At 44.8% G+C, this 18227-nt stretch overlaps 1 protein-coding gene across 1 annotated transcript in view; it reads right to left on the reverse strand.

The window, feature by feature from the left end:
- The window catches only part of LOC137370286 (serine/threonine-protein kinase DCLK3-like), an 85339-nt gene extending 68565 nt beyond the window's left edge, over window positions 1–16774 (reverse strand). The window contains exon 1 of the mRNA XM_068032664.1: window positions 16396–16774. Coding sequence (XP_067888765.1) covers window positions 16396–16774 — 379 coding nt within the window. The remainder of the gene's footprint in view (window positions 1–16395) is intronic.
- Window positions 16775–18227: the final 1453 nt, after the last annotated feature.

Genomic DNA, 18227 nt, shown 5'->3' on the forward strand with positions numbered 1-18227 from the left:
TGTGCAACCAATTGTGTTTGAACACTAATACACTTTGTCTTCAGATTTCAGCTACTCAAGTTTATTTGCCTGTGAAATATATAGAAAAGTCAAGATAATTGACTAAGTATTGGAGTACTCCGCTGTCCTGTTTAGCAAATCTAGCCTCTAAGTACCTAACTGCTTGACCAGGAAGATTATCAGCTTGAATAAAAGGATTGCAAATCAGATAAACCAATTTTCCTTGATTTCACAGACTCCCAACTCTCTTATGTTTAGTAGGAGACTCCCAAGAACTCATGACCTCGCATGTTCCTATTTCAGGATTGCAATTTCATGGATGTAGCTAAAAGCAAGGGTGCATAATAAAGATGCCATACAAGTAGGAAAACTAAAAGAGGGGAGGGCACAACTGCCAATATTTTGTGTGATTGTCTGGTGGTCCAGACTACATGCAATCAGCCCAAAGGATGAAGGCTGTGGAGATCTGAAAGAATCTGAACTGACTGTTGGTGAGTAGATTATTGGTGAGTAGTTGTTACTTGATTGCGCTATTTAACTCACTTAACGAACGAGTGAGAGAAGATTGATAGGGCAATATTTCCTTCGGAAACATTGGAAAATTTGTATCCTCTAGATACCAATCCTCCTGCCAATTTTGTAACTGTGTCCCTGTTTGTTTGCATGTTATATGAAAAATATTAATTTATATCTGGTACCATCTCACTAAAGAGTTAATTAGTTCCACCTTCATAAATTTGGTGATTTTGGTAGCACAATAAATTGTCAAGGCCCCTGCATCACACTATCATGAGTTAAGCACACAAAGAGGTATGTGAATTCCAGTTCGTTGAAGAGCTCTAGAAGGTTTATTAACAGCTAAACTAGTATATACAATACAGAGCAAACCATATACAGAATCTTTGTCCAGGGTGTTGCTTGTGCAGAGTGACTATGGCTTCTAGTCACATGACTTATCCTGGTACTTAGCTCATTAACATACTGAGTTCTTAAATGGACATCACTCTTAAAGCGATCATACAATATACACTATCTTATGATTAGATATGTGGCTGTTTATGTAAACCCCTAATTGTAAGGGTCTAAGAAACTGCTTACAGCTTACAGTGATGCTGAACCTGAAAGAATATCCATCACTGACCTGAAATCTGTAAACAACAGTTTAACTTAGTTGTTAAATGAAAAGTATTTAATCTTATTTGATTCATGTTGAAAGCCTATCCCTGCAAAATAAATCCCAAAACATGAACATTTCATTCAGGCTACTACTATCAGAATTAATCTACAATAGTTATCCTACAATTACAAGATTTACAAGATTTGTAATACATCTGCTCTACAAACTTTATGCAGTAAAGAAAATGCATTATCTGGTACATTTTTGTTCCAGAAGAAATTCTTTTGGTGCTTTTAATCCCAACTAGGCAGGGGGAGACAGGATGTGCTCTAGTATGGGAGCAAGGGGCAGATGCACATGACAGCTTTAAGAGATGTGCTCAGAGTTTGTGGAATAAGTGCTTTTGACTAGTTTCTGGAAAATAAAAATCAATAGTGGTTGCCTTAACCATGGAAGTACATAAAAAAATTGTTACCCTCACTTTCCAGTTATGTAAATAATTATGTGCACTAAACCTACTAAATAAATCATATTATCACAAAAAAGTTCCACTAAGTCACAATAAACATTTCAGTTTGGACATCACATATCAGTACATGAAATGTACTGCCCATCATTAGCCATAAAATCCTCCCCAGTAAAGGGGTGAGGGAGAGAGCACATTGGAGGGTTGTCGGGCTGGAGTAGATTACAGAGATAGGCAGAGGATAGGCCACGGAGGGATTTGAAAACAAGGGTGAGAATTTTAAAATCAAGGCGTTGCTTAACGGAAAGCAAAATCAGGTGAAACCATGTTTCAAAAGACCCCTTGTGCACGCCACTGCCTCAGGTGGGCCATGGCACTTAGCTGCTCTGTGATAGTTCTAAACTGGTATGAGTAGCCATGATTGCAAAAATTACCCAAATCTCCCAGCAGCCAGCCAGATACCCTACCCTCAAATTCAAATAACAAGGGCACTGCAGAGTGGAGGACAATCAAAGCAGTGCACTTGCTCCACGGAAACAGTGCATCAACATGCAGGATGGCATTCTAATGCTAGGCAGCTGCATTCTGGTGAAGAAGTCCGGTAGCCACAAGCACAGTCATCTGCAGCACACTCTGCCATCTCTAGTGAAAACAGTCACCTGGTGAAACCTTTGCACCTTCTCCAGCATAGCCCTCATCTAAATGGAAGAACTGACTTTTCCAGGCAAATGCTGCATCAGTCACCTGCTCAATGCAGAAATGGGCTGCGTACTGGCTGATGTGGTATTTGTTACCAAAGGGCTCTGGAACGATCCTGATCATTGAACATCAAAAAGTAGTGACTTTGACAGCAACAGAAAGCAGAGCAGCAGTCCTTAATCTGGTCTTCAAATGTCAGCCATGGCTCATTTGGCAGCACTCTCGTCTCTGAGTTAGAAGGTTGTGCATTCAAGTCCCACTCCAGAGACTTGAGCACAAAAAACTAGGTTGATACTCCAGCTCAATACTGAAGGAGTGCTGCACTGTTGGAGCTGCTGTCTCTTGGCTGAGACATTAAACCAAAGCCCTGTCTTCCTTCTCAGATGGACATAAAAGATCCCATGGCACTATTTTGAATATAGCAGTGGAGTTCTCCCCGGAGTCTTGTCCAATATTTACTCCTCAATCAACATCACTAAAGAAACAGATTATCTGGTCATATTTGCTGTTTGTGAAAGCTTGCTGTGCGCAAATTGACTGTCGCAATTCCTACCTTATAACAGTGATTACACTTCAAAAGTACACCATTGGCTGTACAGCACTTTGGGACATCTTTGAAAGGCGCTATATAAATGCAAGTCTTTTTTTTCTTTTGCAGGATAAGGCACAGCTCCTGCATCTATAGGAAAAAGAAGCACTGGAGAAAAGTCTCATAGAATCTCGACCATCATCCTTGTCCAACTCTTGCAGGAGAGTGGGTGCAACGAAAGCCAGACCCACCTTCCCAAAAGTTAAAGTTGCGACCTGCCAAGCAGCAGTTATTTCCATACGTTGGCCGGGATTTTGTGTGGCCCCCTGAGGCAAGGTTGGAGGCGGGGAGACAGGGAGTATCGTGACGGCAGGGGTGGGCAGGGCCCAGGGCCTGTTTGAGGAGGGCCTCTTCCCGTCACTGCTGGGATTTTACCAGCAGCAGGGGTGCCTCGACCGCACGTGGCGGATGCCTTGTAAAACGAGGTGCCCTCCCTGTGGGCTTGGGTAGGGGGTCCCTCTTTTGTGGGCAATTTGTGGCCCACAGAGGACCCCTACTGGAAACCATTTTACCCCCCAGGATCCCCCCTCCCTCTGGACTGAACAACCACCCCCCAGCGCCCCCCCTCGCCAGGGCCTTCCGGACTGGCTCCGGTGACCCTGCCTCACCTACCTCTTGTCTGGGGTTGCACCACTGGGCCTGGGTCTGAGGCCTCTGCAGTACCGACAGAAAACACAGCGCACAGCCAGCTTTAAGAGGTTTTCTTAGCTGTTTCAAAGACTCCATGCGCAGGTACCAGTGAGGTTTGCGCTGGGTTGGAGCCCTGCCCAACATTGGAAACTTGGACAAGGGCTCATTCAGCCTCAGTTTACATAAAATTATGAGCCTCACGTGGTGCAAGCCTCCAAAGCAACGCAAAATATGAAATTAAGAAAGAATTGGGCAGGGGGTGGTCCTGGCACTCAAGGGCTTATGCTTGATTCTCTAAAGCTCGATGATGCTGTGTGAGGCCCTGGCACCTATGTGGATTGGGGGGTTGCGGGACAGGGTTTGTTGGGTGGGCTGGGGGCGGTGGAAGGGAAATCAGCCAGAGTGTGAAGGCACTTTGAATCCCCATGTCTGGGCTTGACCAGGAGAGTAGGATTGCCTGGAAAGGGGTCTTACTCTCCTCAGTACCAGTTCAAAGATTCACCCCTGATTTACAATCTCAGTTTCGTGTCAGGGCAAAGCAATTTTGGCTTCATTATCAATGCCTGACTTGAAGAGTGTGAATACATCACTGATGTCAGTGTCAGAAGCTTCATAATGGAGAAATTTAGCTTCATACCAGATTAATTGCTGAAGTAACAACACTTTGGTTGGGGAGCAAAATAAGAGGTTACTGAAAATGCATTATAATTAAGTCAGCAAGTTCTTGATTTGATTCTGATTATTTATTCGAAAATGATCTTCATTATTTGAACCGATGGAAACATGGGTTAGTGTTTTATTTCCAATTCACTTTTGTTTAGGCTGTACAACTTGGTGATTTTCTAAGCACTAAAATACAGCAACCGACAGTTATGGTAAATCATTATAACTCCCAGGGATTAATGTGCCTGATATTATCAAAAATGCTGCGGTTGCCAACCAAATTCCTCAATCTCCTGTTTAAATCCATTTAATTTCAGCAAACTTCAGAAGCATAATATTGATTAATTAGTGATGCATCACTATCATAGGAATTAATGGGCATGAAAGTACTCAATAATGGAAATAAAGCTGACCTGTGTACACGCACAAGTGCTAGTAGAGGTGGAGATAAAGCTCAAGTACATTAAATCTCCATTTGCAACATATTTCAAAAGCACTACCTTAACTGATACCAGTTTCTGAAGGCTCGTCTTGCCAACTCCCCGAAAGGCTTCAAGCTCCCTCTACTAAACCAGTTAGACCATCCTCTCTCTACACAGCTTGTCTTACCCAAATCTGACTCAAATGATCACCACTGCTGAATAATATACAGGCAACCTCCAATTTTCAAATGAATACAGTGAGATCTATTCAATGCAACATGTTTCAATACAATTTGCTTACAATCTAGGCAATCTTTATTACAGATAAGTGAAAAGTTAATTAAACAACAAAGGTACCTGAAGAAGTTTCAAGCTCCTGCCAGAAGAGATACAATTAATGACAGGCATGTGTTGGGAAGCAAAATTTTTTACTTTTTTTAAATTTTAGAGATACAGCACTGAAACAGGCCCTTTGGCCCACTGAGTCTATGCCGACCAAGAACTACCCATTTATGCTAACCCTACAGTAATCCCATATTCCCTACCACCTACCTACACTTGGGGCAATTTACAATGGCCAATTTACCTATCGCCTGCAAGTCTTTGGCGGTGGGAGGAAACTGGAGAAAACCCACGCGGTCACAGGGAGAACTTGCAAACTCTGCACAGGCAGTACCCAGAATTGAACTCGGGTCCCTGGAGTTGTGAGGCTGCAGTGCTAACCACTGCGCCACTGTGCCGCCCAAAAGTGGATACAGTGCCCAATATAGTGGCACACTGCGCAGTGGTCAGGATTAAGGTCAAAGTGGCAGATGCAGTAGTGAGGGGTGTTGTAAATGCACCAGTTTGGTTGCCCATTTTTCTCAAAGAGAAAGAACCAAAGTAAAGTCTGTGGAAAATAAAAGAAGAAAAGTGTGTAACAAAGATAGCAAGTATGAAAGAAAGTGACTAACAAAGAGACGCAAGCCAAGACAGATACAGCGGGAGACACAAAATATACAATTTGACAAATACATAGGGCGGAATCTTATGCGGAATTCAGGGACGGGAACGGAGGTGGGGTGGGGGCTTTAAATCAGGGTGAGAGACGTCAGACAGAAGTCCAATGATGTGACGTCCAATCTCGATTTTATTGATGGCAGCAAGCATGGAGAGTGGAGACCAGACATCAACATGGCGGGCGGGCTGTGAAGGTAGTTAAGAGGCCTATTGACAGCAATTTTATTCTTGGTTTTAAATTTTATTGACAGTGCATAGGAATCACGCGGGCTTCACAACCTCCCCTGGTTGAAGGAGGCAACATGAAGGCAGGAGCTCATTGCTGGCTGCAAAGGGAGGTCATTGGGAGAGGCAGCATCGACTGCTAGGCAGGGTGGAGAAGTGAGGGTATTGGACGTTGTTTGAGGAGTGGGGGCAAAGGTTTCAGCACTGCAGGGGTGTCATACGAGGGAGGTAATGGGCAAATGCCACCTTGTCAGAGGTGAGAAGTATGTGGAAGGAGGTGGGGAAGGGGAGCATTGGCAGTGAAGGCCATGCACTTAGGGGGAGGTCACCTATCATGGGTCTCATTCATCCAGGCTTCGGGGATCCCATTGAAGAGGAAGTGTAGCACAGCGGGCGGGAGGTCCATACACCAGCAGTGGCATTGCAAAGACCTGTGAGCTCACAGGAGGGGCAGCAGTGGTCACCAGACGGCGGAGAAAGCATAGAGGGGAAAGCCAACAGCCTCCTCCGCGCAGAAGAAGCTATCCTCCAGAGAGGGTCTACCAGTCAAGGCTCAACTACCTACAGAAGTTTGAGAGACAATGCCAACGCAAACTCTGCCTCTCCATGAAGGCTGTCACTGACCTATGCTCTGTGATTCAGGATGGGCTGTGCCCCAGGGGACTAGGGAATCCAATGCCAGTGGTGCTGAAGGTCACCGTGACTTTGAACTTCTACGCCTCTGTATCTTCAGGGATCCACAGGGGACATGTGTGGGATCTCACAGTCAGCGGCCCATTGGTGTATCAAGGAGGTCACCAATTCCTTTTTCAGGAGTGCGCTTCCGCACGGTTTCCAACTCTCAAGCTAAGGGGTCCATCGAGTTTGGGGCCATCGCTGGATTCCCCCAGGTGCAGGGCATATGGCCATCAAAGCTCCTGAACATCAGCCAGTGGCCTTCATCAACAGGAAGGGCTTCCACTCCCTCAATGTAAAACCAGTCTGCGATCATCGTTAATGGATCCTGCAGGTCTGTGCACACTTCCCGGGAAGTTGCAATGACGCTGACATTTTAAGGCAATGCCAGGTGCTAGAGCTTTTCCGGCTTCCTGTGTGCCTTCAGGGATGGATCATTGGAGACAAGGGCTACCCACTGAGGACATGGCCTCTGATACCTGTGAGGAGCCCTTGCACGAGTTACAACGCCTGCCACAGGACAATGCAAGCAAACCTACAGCAGGTCATTGGTCTGCTGAAGATGAGATTCAGGTATCCAGATCAGTGCAGGGGAGCCCTTCATTATGTCCCGGTGAGGGTCTCACATATCGTGGTAGTCTGTTGTGCACTGCACAACCTGTCGCTACAGTGCAGGGAGGCGTTGAACAATGAGGATAGTGAGGAGCGTGCTGCCTCCTCAGAAAATGAGGACGTGGAGGAGGAAGCTGGCCAAGGACCCCAAGGACAAGAGGAGAGATGCCATGTGATACGTGCAAGGGAGGCTCACGATGCCCTTATACAATCGCATTTCCTTTGATCTGTTCTGCCAGTTGTACATTGACCAATAAAGACTTACCTTTATGCAGCCCTGTTGTCGCCTTCCTTCTTTCAGGAGACATTCACTCCCAGTGCGCAGAGCTCAAGTGGCAAGGCTCCAGAGTTGACCCCTCGCAGCATGTTCCCCCACCCCGAGTTTCTTGACAGAGGCAGGGTTGAAATGAAGCATGAAAGGCCATAAATAAGAGGAAGGAGATCTTGTGTAATAGAAAATAATGTTTATTATCCGTGACAGCAAACACTACCCTTTCTATTTATATTACACATTCACCCGTGAATCCACCCACCCCCACCCCAGACACAGATCCTTTTCTTGAGTCAGTTTATTCACAGAATGCAGCATTGTACATCCCTGCCTTCAGTTCACCCTTGTGTCCAGGAGGCTCTCTTTATATTCACTTCAAATCCTTAATTGAACAATGCCCTTTAGCTGTTTACCTTTAACAACATAATTAACCATTAATAACCACCCTCTGTCGTCAGGGATGAAGGAGGATTTGGTGTCACTGGCAGAGGAGGAGAGGATCTGCTGCCTGTACCAGGAGCATCCTGAGAGGAGCCCCAGCTGTGGGAGGCAGCCGCTCCTCCTCCTTAGCAAGGCAGACTTCTGCCTCCCTGTTGACCTGAGAGGGTGAAGGACCTGGTGGCGACTCCAGGTCCTCATCCACCTCTCGCCTTGTCGCTGCTGCCTTGAGCTCATGGTCAAGATGACGATATACAGATCTGCACGAATATCCTGCAGACACAGAGTGGTCTGCTGGATGTGACTCTCCAGGACAGCCACCAATCTATCAATGGAGGAAGCCACTCATGCACCAGTCAGACAAGGTGCAGCACTCAAGGCCTGGATGGACTCCTCCATTGTCTGCACTTGACCATGCATCACCTCTGGTATATCTGCCAGATGTTGCCACACCTTTCTCTGCAGCTGCAGCATTTCCTGTAATGCTGGCCACATCAGAGGCACTTCATGATCTTGGGGTTCAGCATGGGCCTGGCCTCCCACAGTCCTCCCGACTGTCAGAGGCCTGGGTGGTCACAGCCTCCATCAGCTGCTCAGGGGCATGTGTGAAGTGCTCACCAGGTTGTGTGCCCAGATCTAAATGTGAGTGCAAACCCACTGATGGGAGAGTACCTGCGCTGGTGGAGAGTGCAGAGTTATGAGGTGACAATCCACCCTCTGAGGCTCCGTCCTCCCCCTCAGAGCTGAGTCTCTCCCACAGTCTTAGAGGCTTTCTGTGCATACTGTACGTGACCTGTATGAGAGAACAGTCATTGCAGGGTCAAGAGCCTCCCCTCCCGATATAGCAAACTCCCACAGGTCGAATATCCCTGTAGGCACCGGATGCCTCAGGAGCAGTATGGCTCCATTGCTGCTGATGCACCCTTGTGACCCATGGCCATCTTACTCACTGTCTTGGGAAGATCCCCCTATCTCTCCATCCGCTATGCATCATCTGTCCTGTGGCCATGCCAGCTCCATGGCTTCCTCCTCCATCGGGCTCAGGACATGGAGATTTGGCAGTCCAATACTGGTCTTGGTCTTCTCTCTGCGATTGTGCTATCTTCTCCCACAGACACAAAGATGAATGTTGTTGGCCTCCCAGCAGGAACAATCCTGAGACACATGCCAGTGATAGTCCAGTGGTTACTGATGATTACAGATACCTCCTGCATGCGCCCCCTTTACAGGGACTTCGTGAGGGTCTCCAATGACAAAAGGCTGCCTTTCACCACCATTTTGCCATGCCTCAGGCAGGTTGTCTGTATGCCCTGATCCATTGCCCACGTCTGAGTGGTCACTCCCTCTCCACCCAACATGGCCTCCTCCTCTGACAAATGCAAGACTGAAGAGGACAAGGGTTTTGAGGCACTCACTTTCCCTGCCTGGATGAGGTCATTGAGCCGCTTTGTGGCACTGAATCCAGGTTTTTGGTGTAACCCCATGGCTGCTGACCTCCTCTGCTATCTGCAGCCGGGCTTGCTTTGGTCAGGTGTCGAGCTCTCCTCCTCCCATCACTAGAGAATAGTATCTCCAGCCTTTCGCTGGCAGCTTGTAAGAGCACCTGGAGGGAGGCATCACTAAAGTGTGGGACCACATGGGGTCTTCTTTCTGCCATCATTCTGCAGCCTTTCTCCCCTGAGGAAATCCTTATACTTGACCAGTAAACACTGAATGCAGGGCTGGCAGCCCTTTAAATATGACATCAGCACCTGCCACTGCATCAGCTGATGCCAGCATCTCTGCCTCCGCCATCCTCCACTGCACCTCATTCACCTTAATTGGCTGGCCACCGCATGATCGCGTACGGCCAACTGCTCTTGGTCTCGACAGAAGCTGCACTCACTTTTGGTCCTGATGTCAGGACCTGTGGCTTCAACATAAAATCCAGCCCATAATATCTCTCTCGATGGTTCAGACATATTCTCTGTTGCTATTTCTATGTCTGGAACAGCCTATCACTCTATTTTCCTCTCCAAGTCTGTCACTCATTAATGTGGAAGGGATGGACCGCCCACCCCCAATGACGTAGAGGGGGCGGGTGCTCCATTCCCAGCGCCATTTTAAAGGGCTTCAGGCCCTTCAGTTTCATTTCCATGTTTAAAAACACAGGCTTGTTTAAAAATTAAAATAAAAATTTTACCTGCAATCCCCTCTCCCACCCCCCATGAATAAACAGTTAATTACTTTTCCTCTCCCCCCAAAAATAGTCCCAATCCTGACCTTTCCCCCCGAACTTTCTTTACTTTGACCTTCAACCCCTTCCCACCACCCCCTCAACCAGTCGCGTTCGTTTTTGCCGCTCACCCACACCGCCCCCCCCCCGCCCTGAACACCTCACTCCTCCCCCCTCCCCACCAGTCTTCCGCCTCAGATCTTTGAACAGAGATTCGAAGGCGCAGGAATTCCAGCCACCGGCCGGAATATCGGCTTGGTAGAGATAAGCCATTATAACTTTATTAAGTTTGATTTAAATATGTTAATGAGTTTTGTTCACTGAGCGGCAGGAGTATTTTCCGCCCCCCCCCCCACCATGACCCCTGATGGTGGTAAAATTCAGCCCTCAGTTCCCATCCACCCAACCCCGCTCCTCCACCTGCTCTGAATCTCCCCTCCACAGAATGTAACCACTCATTTTCTCCCATATCATTTTTTTTTCTACTTTAGTATTTAAATTCCCTCTCTGCTTAAACTAGACAGCCATGGCTCTGCACAGAGAAGGAAGGTACAGGTTGAGCCCATTCAGAGAGCGACAAGGATGAATGAACGAGGACCTCCGCTGTTGTCATCTTTGGAGGGTAACAGGGATTTGATACAAGAACATTTCTCTATCTGTTTGCTTGATAATACTATGCAACAGTTTACAGCGTAGTAGTATACTCTTGGACAGACAGGGACACAAAAGGAAGAGAGTGAAACAAAGAAAACGAGAGAGAAAGTATGTTATACCACTCTTATGAAGTAACCACTGCTCATTCAGCAAAGACGTGAGAATTGTGTGACCTATATCACAAGTAAATCAATTAAGTCAATCTATAACCAGTTGCACTAAACTTCATGTGCAATTAAGATATACATGAGTTCTCAATTATTTTGAAACAATTTACTACAATCACAAGTGAATACTGAATTACATGCAATTTCTATTTAACAGGTCAGTCAACCCAAATATTCTGTGTTAGTTTTTATCATCCACATGAGCAGTAGTCGTCATCCCCCATTCTCATGCTGATCTCATATCCCTTTATTCACTTTCCTTCAACCATCTATCAAATTTACACCGAAACGTAGGCATGGTCCCTGCTACACTTGCTCAGTCTGGTAGTGCATTCCACAGCTTTACAACCCTCTGTAAAAAAAATCTTCTCCTGCTCCATCCTAAATATGATATTGTCCTTTTGTTCTAGACCCCTCAATCACTGGAAACAGTCTGTTTCCATCTACTCTGTCTCAGCCCTTCATAATTTAACCACCTCCATTCAAATCACCCCATAAGCTCCTCTGAAAACACCAGCCGACTGCAGGGATCCTATTGCAAAAGTATCTGGAGAAGTATTTTGTGGTGTGAGGTTTCTGCGAATAGATGCATCTTAGCCACTGTTTTATCTGCATTTGCTAGCCTGAATTGTCCTGAGTTGGAAGAGCAACAAACTTAGTGGTAGGAATAAGTGCTCCAATCAAGTAGTCCTCATCAGCTTACAAAATCTGGAATGGTTTCCTGCACGAGGACGACAAAAGCCTTTAAAAAAATCTGCTCATAGTTCTGCAGAGTGCCTGAAAGAGTTACACATCCTGAATGAACGCTGCTCCCAGGCAGAGAACACAGTTTTGTCCAGCTGAAGTAAATATCTAGTCAGCTCAATGAAATGTCCCCCACTGATATTTATCTAACAAACTATTGCTTAGAAACTGGACATTGTCTTTTGTGTTTTTCTCTGCGGCAGTGATCACTAGACTGGCTTTTTTTTGTTCTCTCCAATTTTTCTCCCTCAGGCAACGTCACTCCCTTGCACCACAGGTGGCCATTGCCTTCTGCTACCTCCCCCAAGTGATCAATGCCTGCGGGTGAGTGTCCACAGACTACCTACTGTAAAGTACTTCATAGCCAATTCTGGCCCGGTTCTCATTTCACACGTGCGCTTTGAGTAGGGTCATTGGATAGCAATCAGAGATAAGATCTCTGATCCATTTTCCCTTTCCCTCAATTAGGTAATGCAGCTAAATGAGTTTAAGTTCAGTGGGCACGAACTGGGTCTTGAGTTCACAGAATCACAGAATTGTTACAGCACAGAAGGAGGCCATTTGGCCCATCGTGTCTGCACCAGTTCTCTGAATGAGCAATTCACTTGGTGCCATTCCTCCACTTTCTCCCCGTAAACCTGCACATTATTCCTCTTCAGATAACTATTAAATACCCTTTCGAATGCCTCGATTGAACCTGCCTCCACCACACTCTGGTAGTGCATTCCAGATCCTAACCACTTGCTGTGTGAAAACGTTTTTCCTCATGTCACTGTTGCTTCTTTTGCCAACTACCTTAAATCATTCATGATCCTTTCAGGAGTGGGAACAGTTTTTCCTATATACTCTGTCCAGACCCCTCATGATTTTGAATACCTCTATCACATCTGCTCTCAGCCTTCTCTTCTCCAAGGAAAACAGCCCTAACTTCTTCAATCTATCTTCGTAAATTAAATGGCTCATCCCTGGAAACATTCTCGTGAACCTTTTCTGCACTCTCCCAATGCCTTCACATCTTTCCTAAAATGCAGCACCCAGAACTGGACACAATATTCTAGCTGAGGCCGAACCAGTATTTTATACAAGTTCAACATAACCTCCTTGCTCTTGTACTTTATGCCCCTAGTAATAAAGCCTAGGATACTGTATGCTTTATTAACTGTGCTCTCAACCTGTCCTGCCACCTTCAAATTACTTATGCACATATACCCCCAGGCCCCTCTGCTCCTGCACCCCATTTAGAATTGTACCCTTTATTTTATATTGTTTCTCTGCGTTCTTCCTACCAAAATGTATCACTTCATACTTCTCCACATTGAACTTCATCTGCCACTTGTCTGCTCATTCCACCAACTTGTCTATGTCCTTTTGAAGTTTTACACTATCCTCCTCACAGTTTGCAATGCTTCCAAGTTTTGTATCATCCACAAATTTTTAAATTGTGCCTTGTACACCAAGGTCTAGGTCATTAGTATATATCAGGAAGAGAAAGGGTCCCAAAACTGATCCCTGGGGAATTCCATTACAAACCTTCCTGAAAAACATTCATTAATCACTACTCTGTTTCCTGTCACTTAGCCAATTTCGTAACCATGTTGCTACCGTCCCTTTCATTCCATGAGCTATAACTTTTCTTACAAGTCTGTTGTGTGACACTGTATCAAATGCCCTTTGGAAGTTTGACCCTCCTGGTCTATGGCTCAGAGACAATCAGTCTGGAATCAGTCTTGGTTGGTAGCACATCAGCAGCCTGTTATATACACAGTTCAATTTTCTCAAACCTCGACTTCAATGGATGAGCAAATTGGGTGAGTGTAAAATGGGCAGCTGATTAGCTATTGTCCATTCTGTGCTACTGTCCAAGACAAACTTCATCCCCAGTGTTTGTACTGCTGAACCATTGCAAGAATTTTACATCAACTTTTGATATTTATCACAGAAATATTATTATGCCTTAATACATAAAATTAGAACTGAACAGTATAAATAGTATTTTTTTAAAATATGTGCTTTGAATTCCAGGGCAAAGCTTTTTTTTAAAATTAATTTAATCAATTTTTTTAATTCAAAAGAACTCCTATCGAAAAAACACTGGATGTCTTCCTATCCTAAAACATTTCCATTCTAATAAATTACTCCTGATGCGCTAACACTATTGTTGTACAGGTTATGAAAGTCATTTTAACAATAGCAAGGTTCCACAAACATTAAATTAAATTATTCTTTTGACGGTGTTGGTTGAGGGATAAATAATGACCAGGACTCCAGGAGAACCCCCAGCTCTTGGTTCAATAGCTCATTGGAATCTTTAATCTGAACTGGGAGTCAGGACCAGGAATCTGGGTTATGAGGAGAGACTAGAGAAGTTGTGATTATTCTCCTTCGCGCAGAAGATTAAGGGGAAATATAATAGGAGGAGTTCAAATTTATGAGGGGATTTGATAGAGCAGATAGGGAGAGACTGTTTCCACTGGCAGGAGGGTGGGTAACCAGGGAACAAAGATTTATAAAAGAATCAGGCAGATGATGAAGAGATTAAGAAAAAATGCAGCAAGTTGCTGTCATCAAGAATGAAAGGGTGGTGGAAGCAGATTCAATGGCAAATTTTAAAAGGGAACAGGATACATACTCTAAAAGGAACAATTTGCAGGGGTGTGGTGAAAAAGCAGAGGAATGAACTAGTTGGATAGCTCATACAAAGAGCCAGCAGAAGCATGATGGACCACTTGCTTCCATCTGTACGGTACCATCCTATGATTCCTGGACCTTGGGCTGACTGCTCATCCAAAAGCACATGCATGGAACATAGATGCACTTTTTCTAAACTACTTGCTGTTAAGTGAAAAATCTTGCAAGGCACAATCTTATTGAATCTATAACTAAGTATATAGTGATGCCCACATCCCATGAAAGAACAAAGAATGTAAGGCAGCCCATTCAGATCATCCTTACTGCATCATCATTGCAACCTGTGCTTGCTGATAAACAGGCTGTCTGGCACTTGCTAAATATGTAGTCCTATTATTATTAAAATGAGTGATGTTGGAGGCTCTATAACAGAATAAACATTAAAGGCAGAAATAAAAGAGGCAGTTTCAAGAGTGGCTGCCCATTAATTTTGAAAAATGGAATTTGGACAAAAACGAAGGCCAATTTCCCGATGCTGGATCTGAAATACAAGTCTGTGTGCATGCTCAAAACAGATGCAATAAAAAGCAATGTTCAATATTTATACCAGGATATTAAAGTGAATCATACTGTATTTTATGAATATTTTCTATAGATATTTAACCTGAACCAACTCAAAATGCTTACTCGCTTCTGATCTTTTGTCTGCTTTGAATGCAAGCTAAAACATCGTGATTTTCTGATGTGTCATACAAGTTCAATCACAGAATATTAACTCAGTTAAAAAAAGATTATGGCATCCCTAACAGACCATAATACCCAAGTCTGGTAAGGGCTTGGATTTTTAAAAAAAATCTAATACACCTGTGATGTGAAGCAAGTTTTCCCTCTTCATTTTAATTTCATCTTTATTACACTGAAAATGCAGGGTGACATTTCTCAGCATAAGTTCCACTAAGGGTCCAATGAAATAGGGGAGATTAAAATGTCTTTCGGCACAGATAATGTCCTAGCTGGGGACAGTAAGTAATGGTTTCCCAGGGTTTCTGGCAAGTCAATTGTAAGGAATGTTCACTCAGTATCGAAGGCACATCAATCCTGACAGTGAGGGACATTGAAATTCAGTTCCTCTTCCCCCACCTCCGCAAACCCCTCCCCCCCACCCCCCCCCGCCCGCACACTCACCCACCCACCAACTTTAAAAACACAAATACACCTTGCAAAAGCAACTTTCATTTCTTCAAAAATTAAATATCCTTGAGAACATAAATGAGTGCTTTTACAACCTTAACTTCCACCTTAAAGGAGCAGAAAGCTTCACCTAGTATTAGCTTCCAATATCAGTTACAACACATCAGAAATTGGGTAGATCGTCCTTCATAATTTATACAATATGTGATGCTTACTTACTCATTAAAGAACAATGTACTGGAGAGAACAATTACATAAAGGACAAGTTCTGTGCTGAATTAAAACCTATAAATTTCTTCTTCAAATTCATGCGGATTGAATGGGTCAATTCGCAAAATAAAAAAACAATTTTTCCCCTTGGCAAGTTGTGTATTTTCCTCTTTGCAAGAAAGCTTCAATTGACCTGGAGCCAAGTGTTTATGTTGATGCCAAACAGAATGAGGGAACAGGACCATGAACAATTCCAATCTGATGGATTGCTGCCCAACACACCAATGCTACATTATTTGAGGGAACTTCCGCTTGTTTCTTGCAGAGAAATTGCAAGTTATTGGGGAGTATTATATTGGCATTGTTTGATTCTAAACCTGATAGTTGTAAATCTGATAGCCAATATTGGGCGAAGATTTCTGCTTCTTCAAAGTGGAAATTAAGGTAATAAAAGCACTGAATTATGTTCTCAAGGATACTTAATTTTTGAACAAATGAAAGTTGCTTTTGCAAGATGTATTTGTATTTTTAAAGTTGGTGGTCGGAGGAGTGGGTGGCAGGATATGGAAAGAGAAACTGAATTCCAATTCAGCAATTACAGCACCATCACTATCTTACAAAAGAAACCCCTGCCCAGTCATGTACGGGTGGTGTTTAATCACCTGCAGTGGTAAGAGGTGGCCTCTGATGTTGCATCAATGCGCGGGCACTCTGTATGTGATCCTGGAAACTTTTTGCTCATTGTGTGAAAGGTGCCAGCCTTGCCCACAGTGCCCTCACCTGCCCTGCAACCTGTTGTTGCTCCTGGCTGCTCCTGGCCATACGTGCCGCTGCGGAAGGGCTCGAAGGCTGCACAGACATAGCCATGACCATCCATCAGCTCAGCCAGACTGTGTACAATGCGGCCCCCCCGCGGGCTGTACAGCCGCCTCACTCCGTTCGCTAGGGGGATCCAGCGGCTCAGCTCCGCCAGCAGGCCCTCCATTGACAGGTAGCGGTGTGGCGTGATGCGCAGCGCCTTGCCCCGGAAATAGCGGTCGCCGTTCTTGTAGAAAGTCACAAGCCGGGGCCGCCGCAGCTCCCCGCAGCCGGGCTCGGTGAGGTCCCGGAGCTCCCGGGATGTCCCCGGTGCGCAGTGGTGGAGTCCGAGCCTGGACATTGCTCCCGAAACTATCGTTAAATTAAACGCCTGCAATCACACATCCGATTCAACTTTCTTCAAATGATACTTTGATATCTTCAGTTCAACAATCGCTCTGTGGGTTTTTGTCTGTCTCTGCAAAGTTTCCAGGGGAGTAGCCTGTAAGTTGGACATGCAATGTTTGCCCTGGTCCCAGTCAAATATTTCAAGTTAATTCGTTTTCCAAAAGCGATAGCTTCTTGGATGCACAAGTTTTTCTTTTGCTGATACTTTGTTTTCTTGTCTGAGCAGCACAGTGGTTTGTCACAAGCACGTTTGCCTGATCGAACAGCTTCACAATGTTGCTCTTCAAGGTGGTGCTGATGCAAAATATATCCAGTTGAAATGCCTCTTGGTGAATAGTTTCCACTCCGTCTATTTTGTGATGCACAAGCTTCGTTTTGCTTCGTGCAAGTTGTGAACCAGTCACTGCATTAATGCAGCCGAGTAAATCGTCACTGCTTCTCTTCTGTGCTGAAACTGGGTTTGCAGTTTAGCTGCTCTTTTACTGTCTCAGCCTGAAACTATTACAACTGCATTGTACTGCGGGGAAAGGAGTTGTATCAGCTGTCACCAATTTTCAAGCTTTTATTCAAATGTCCTCCTGTTTCATTGGGGGCGAGAGTGAATGGGGAGGTTGAGGGGTTATTGAGGGGAAGACATTGACTCACAACTTGCAAAGAATCTGATCTATATTCAGCAACCAGCAGAAACACAAGCACTACACTGATTCATCCCTAGAACACCACTTTGTAAATTGTGCTGGACTTCATCTCTTGCTGTGGATATAATTGTCTGTCTGAGGGAATGCTTTTTCATTGTGGATGTTTGAAACAGTTGCCGGGGTAACACAGTGATTCTAGGATAATGGATTCAAAGGAAAGGTTTTATTTGATGAGTATACTGGGGATAATACATTTAACTTGGATTGGTGCGTTTCAGATAACATTCCACCCACAGAAACTCAACATGTACAGCTTAAATTTTAATGAAAAATATTTTCCATGCAGATCAGATATCTGCTTAACTGTGTCACGTTAAACAGCAAGCTAGACAGCTCATACTCCAATCTACAGCAGTACTTAACTAACTTAAAAAAAAACAATGGACCAGGATTTGCTGACAAAACACGGGCGTGTTTAATGCGCATGTTATTATTAGTATGTAGAAAATTCAGCAATTTGTGGCGACAGAGAGATTATGTGAGTTGAGAATCGCCACAATTTGCTGGATTATTCATCCTGCCCCAACGGGTTTCGGAACTCGACTGGCGGCTGGAGTCACTGTTGTGCATCCGCGAGGTGGAGGACTATATGAATAGCACGTTTAGGGAAGTGGTCACACCACAGGTTAGGAGCATGCAGACAGAGAGGGAATGGGTGACCGCCTGGTAGTCTAAGAGAACCAAGCAGGCAGTGCAGGAGTCCCCTGA

The sequence above is a fragment of the Heterodontus francisci genome, chromosome 5 (assembly GCF_036365525.1).
Source record: "Heterodontus francisci isolate sHetFra1 chromosome 5, sHetFra1.hap1, whole genome shotgun sequence".
Lineage (NCBI taxonomy): Eukaryota > Metazoa > Chordata > Chondrichthyes > Heterodontiformes > Heterodontidae > Heterodontus > Heterodontus francisci.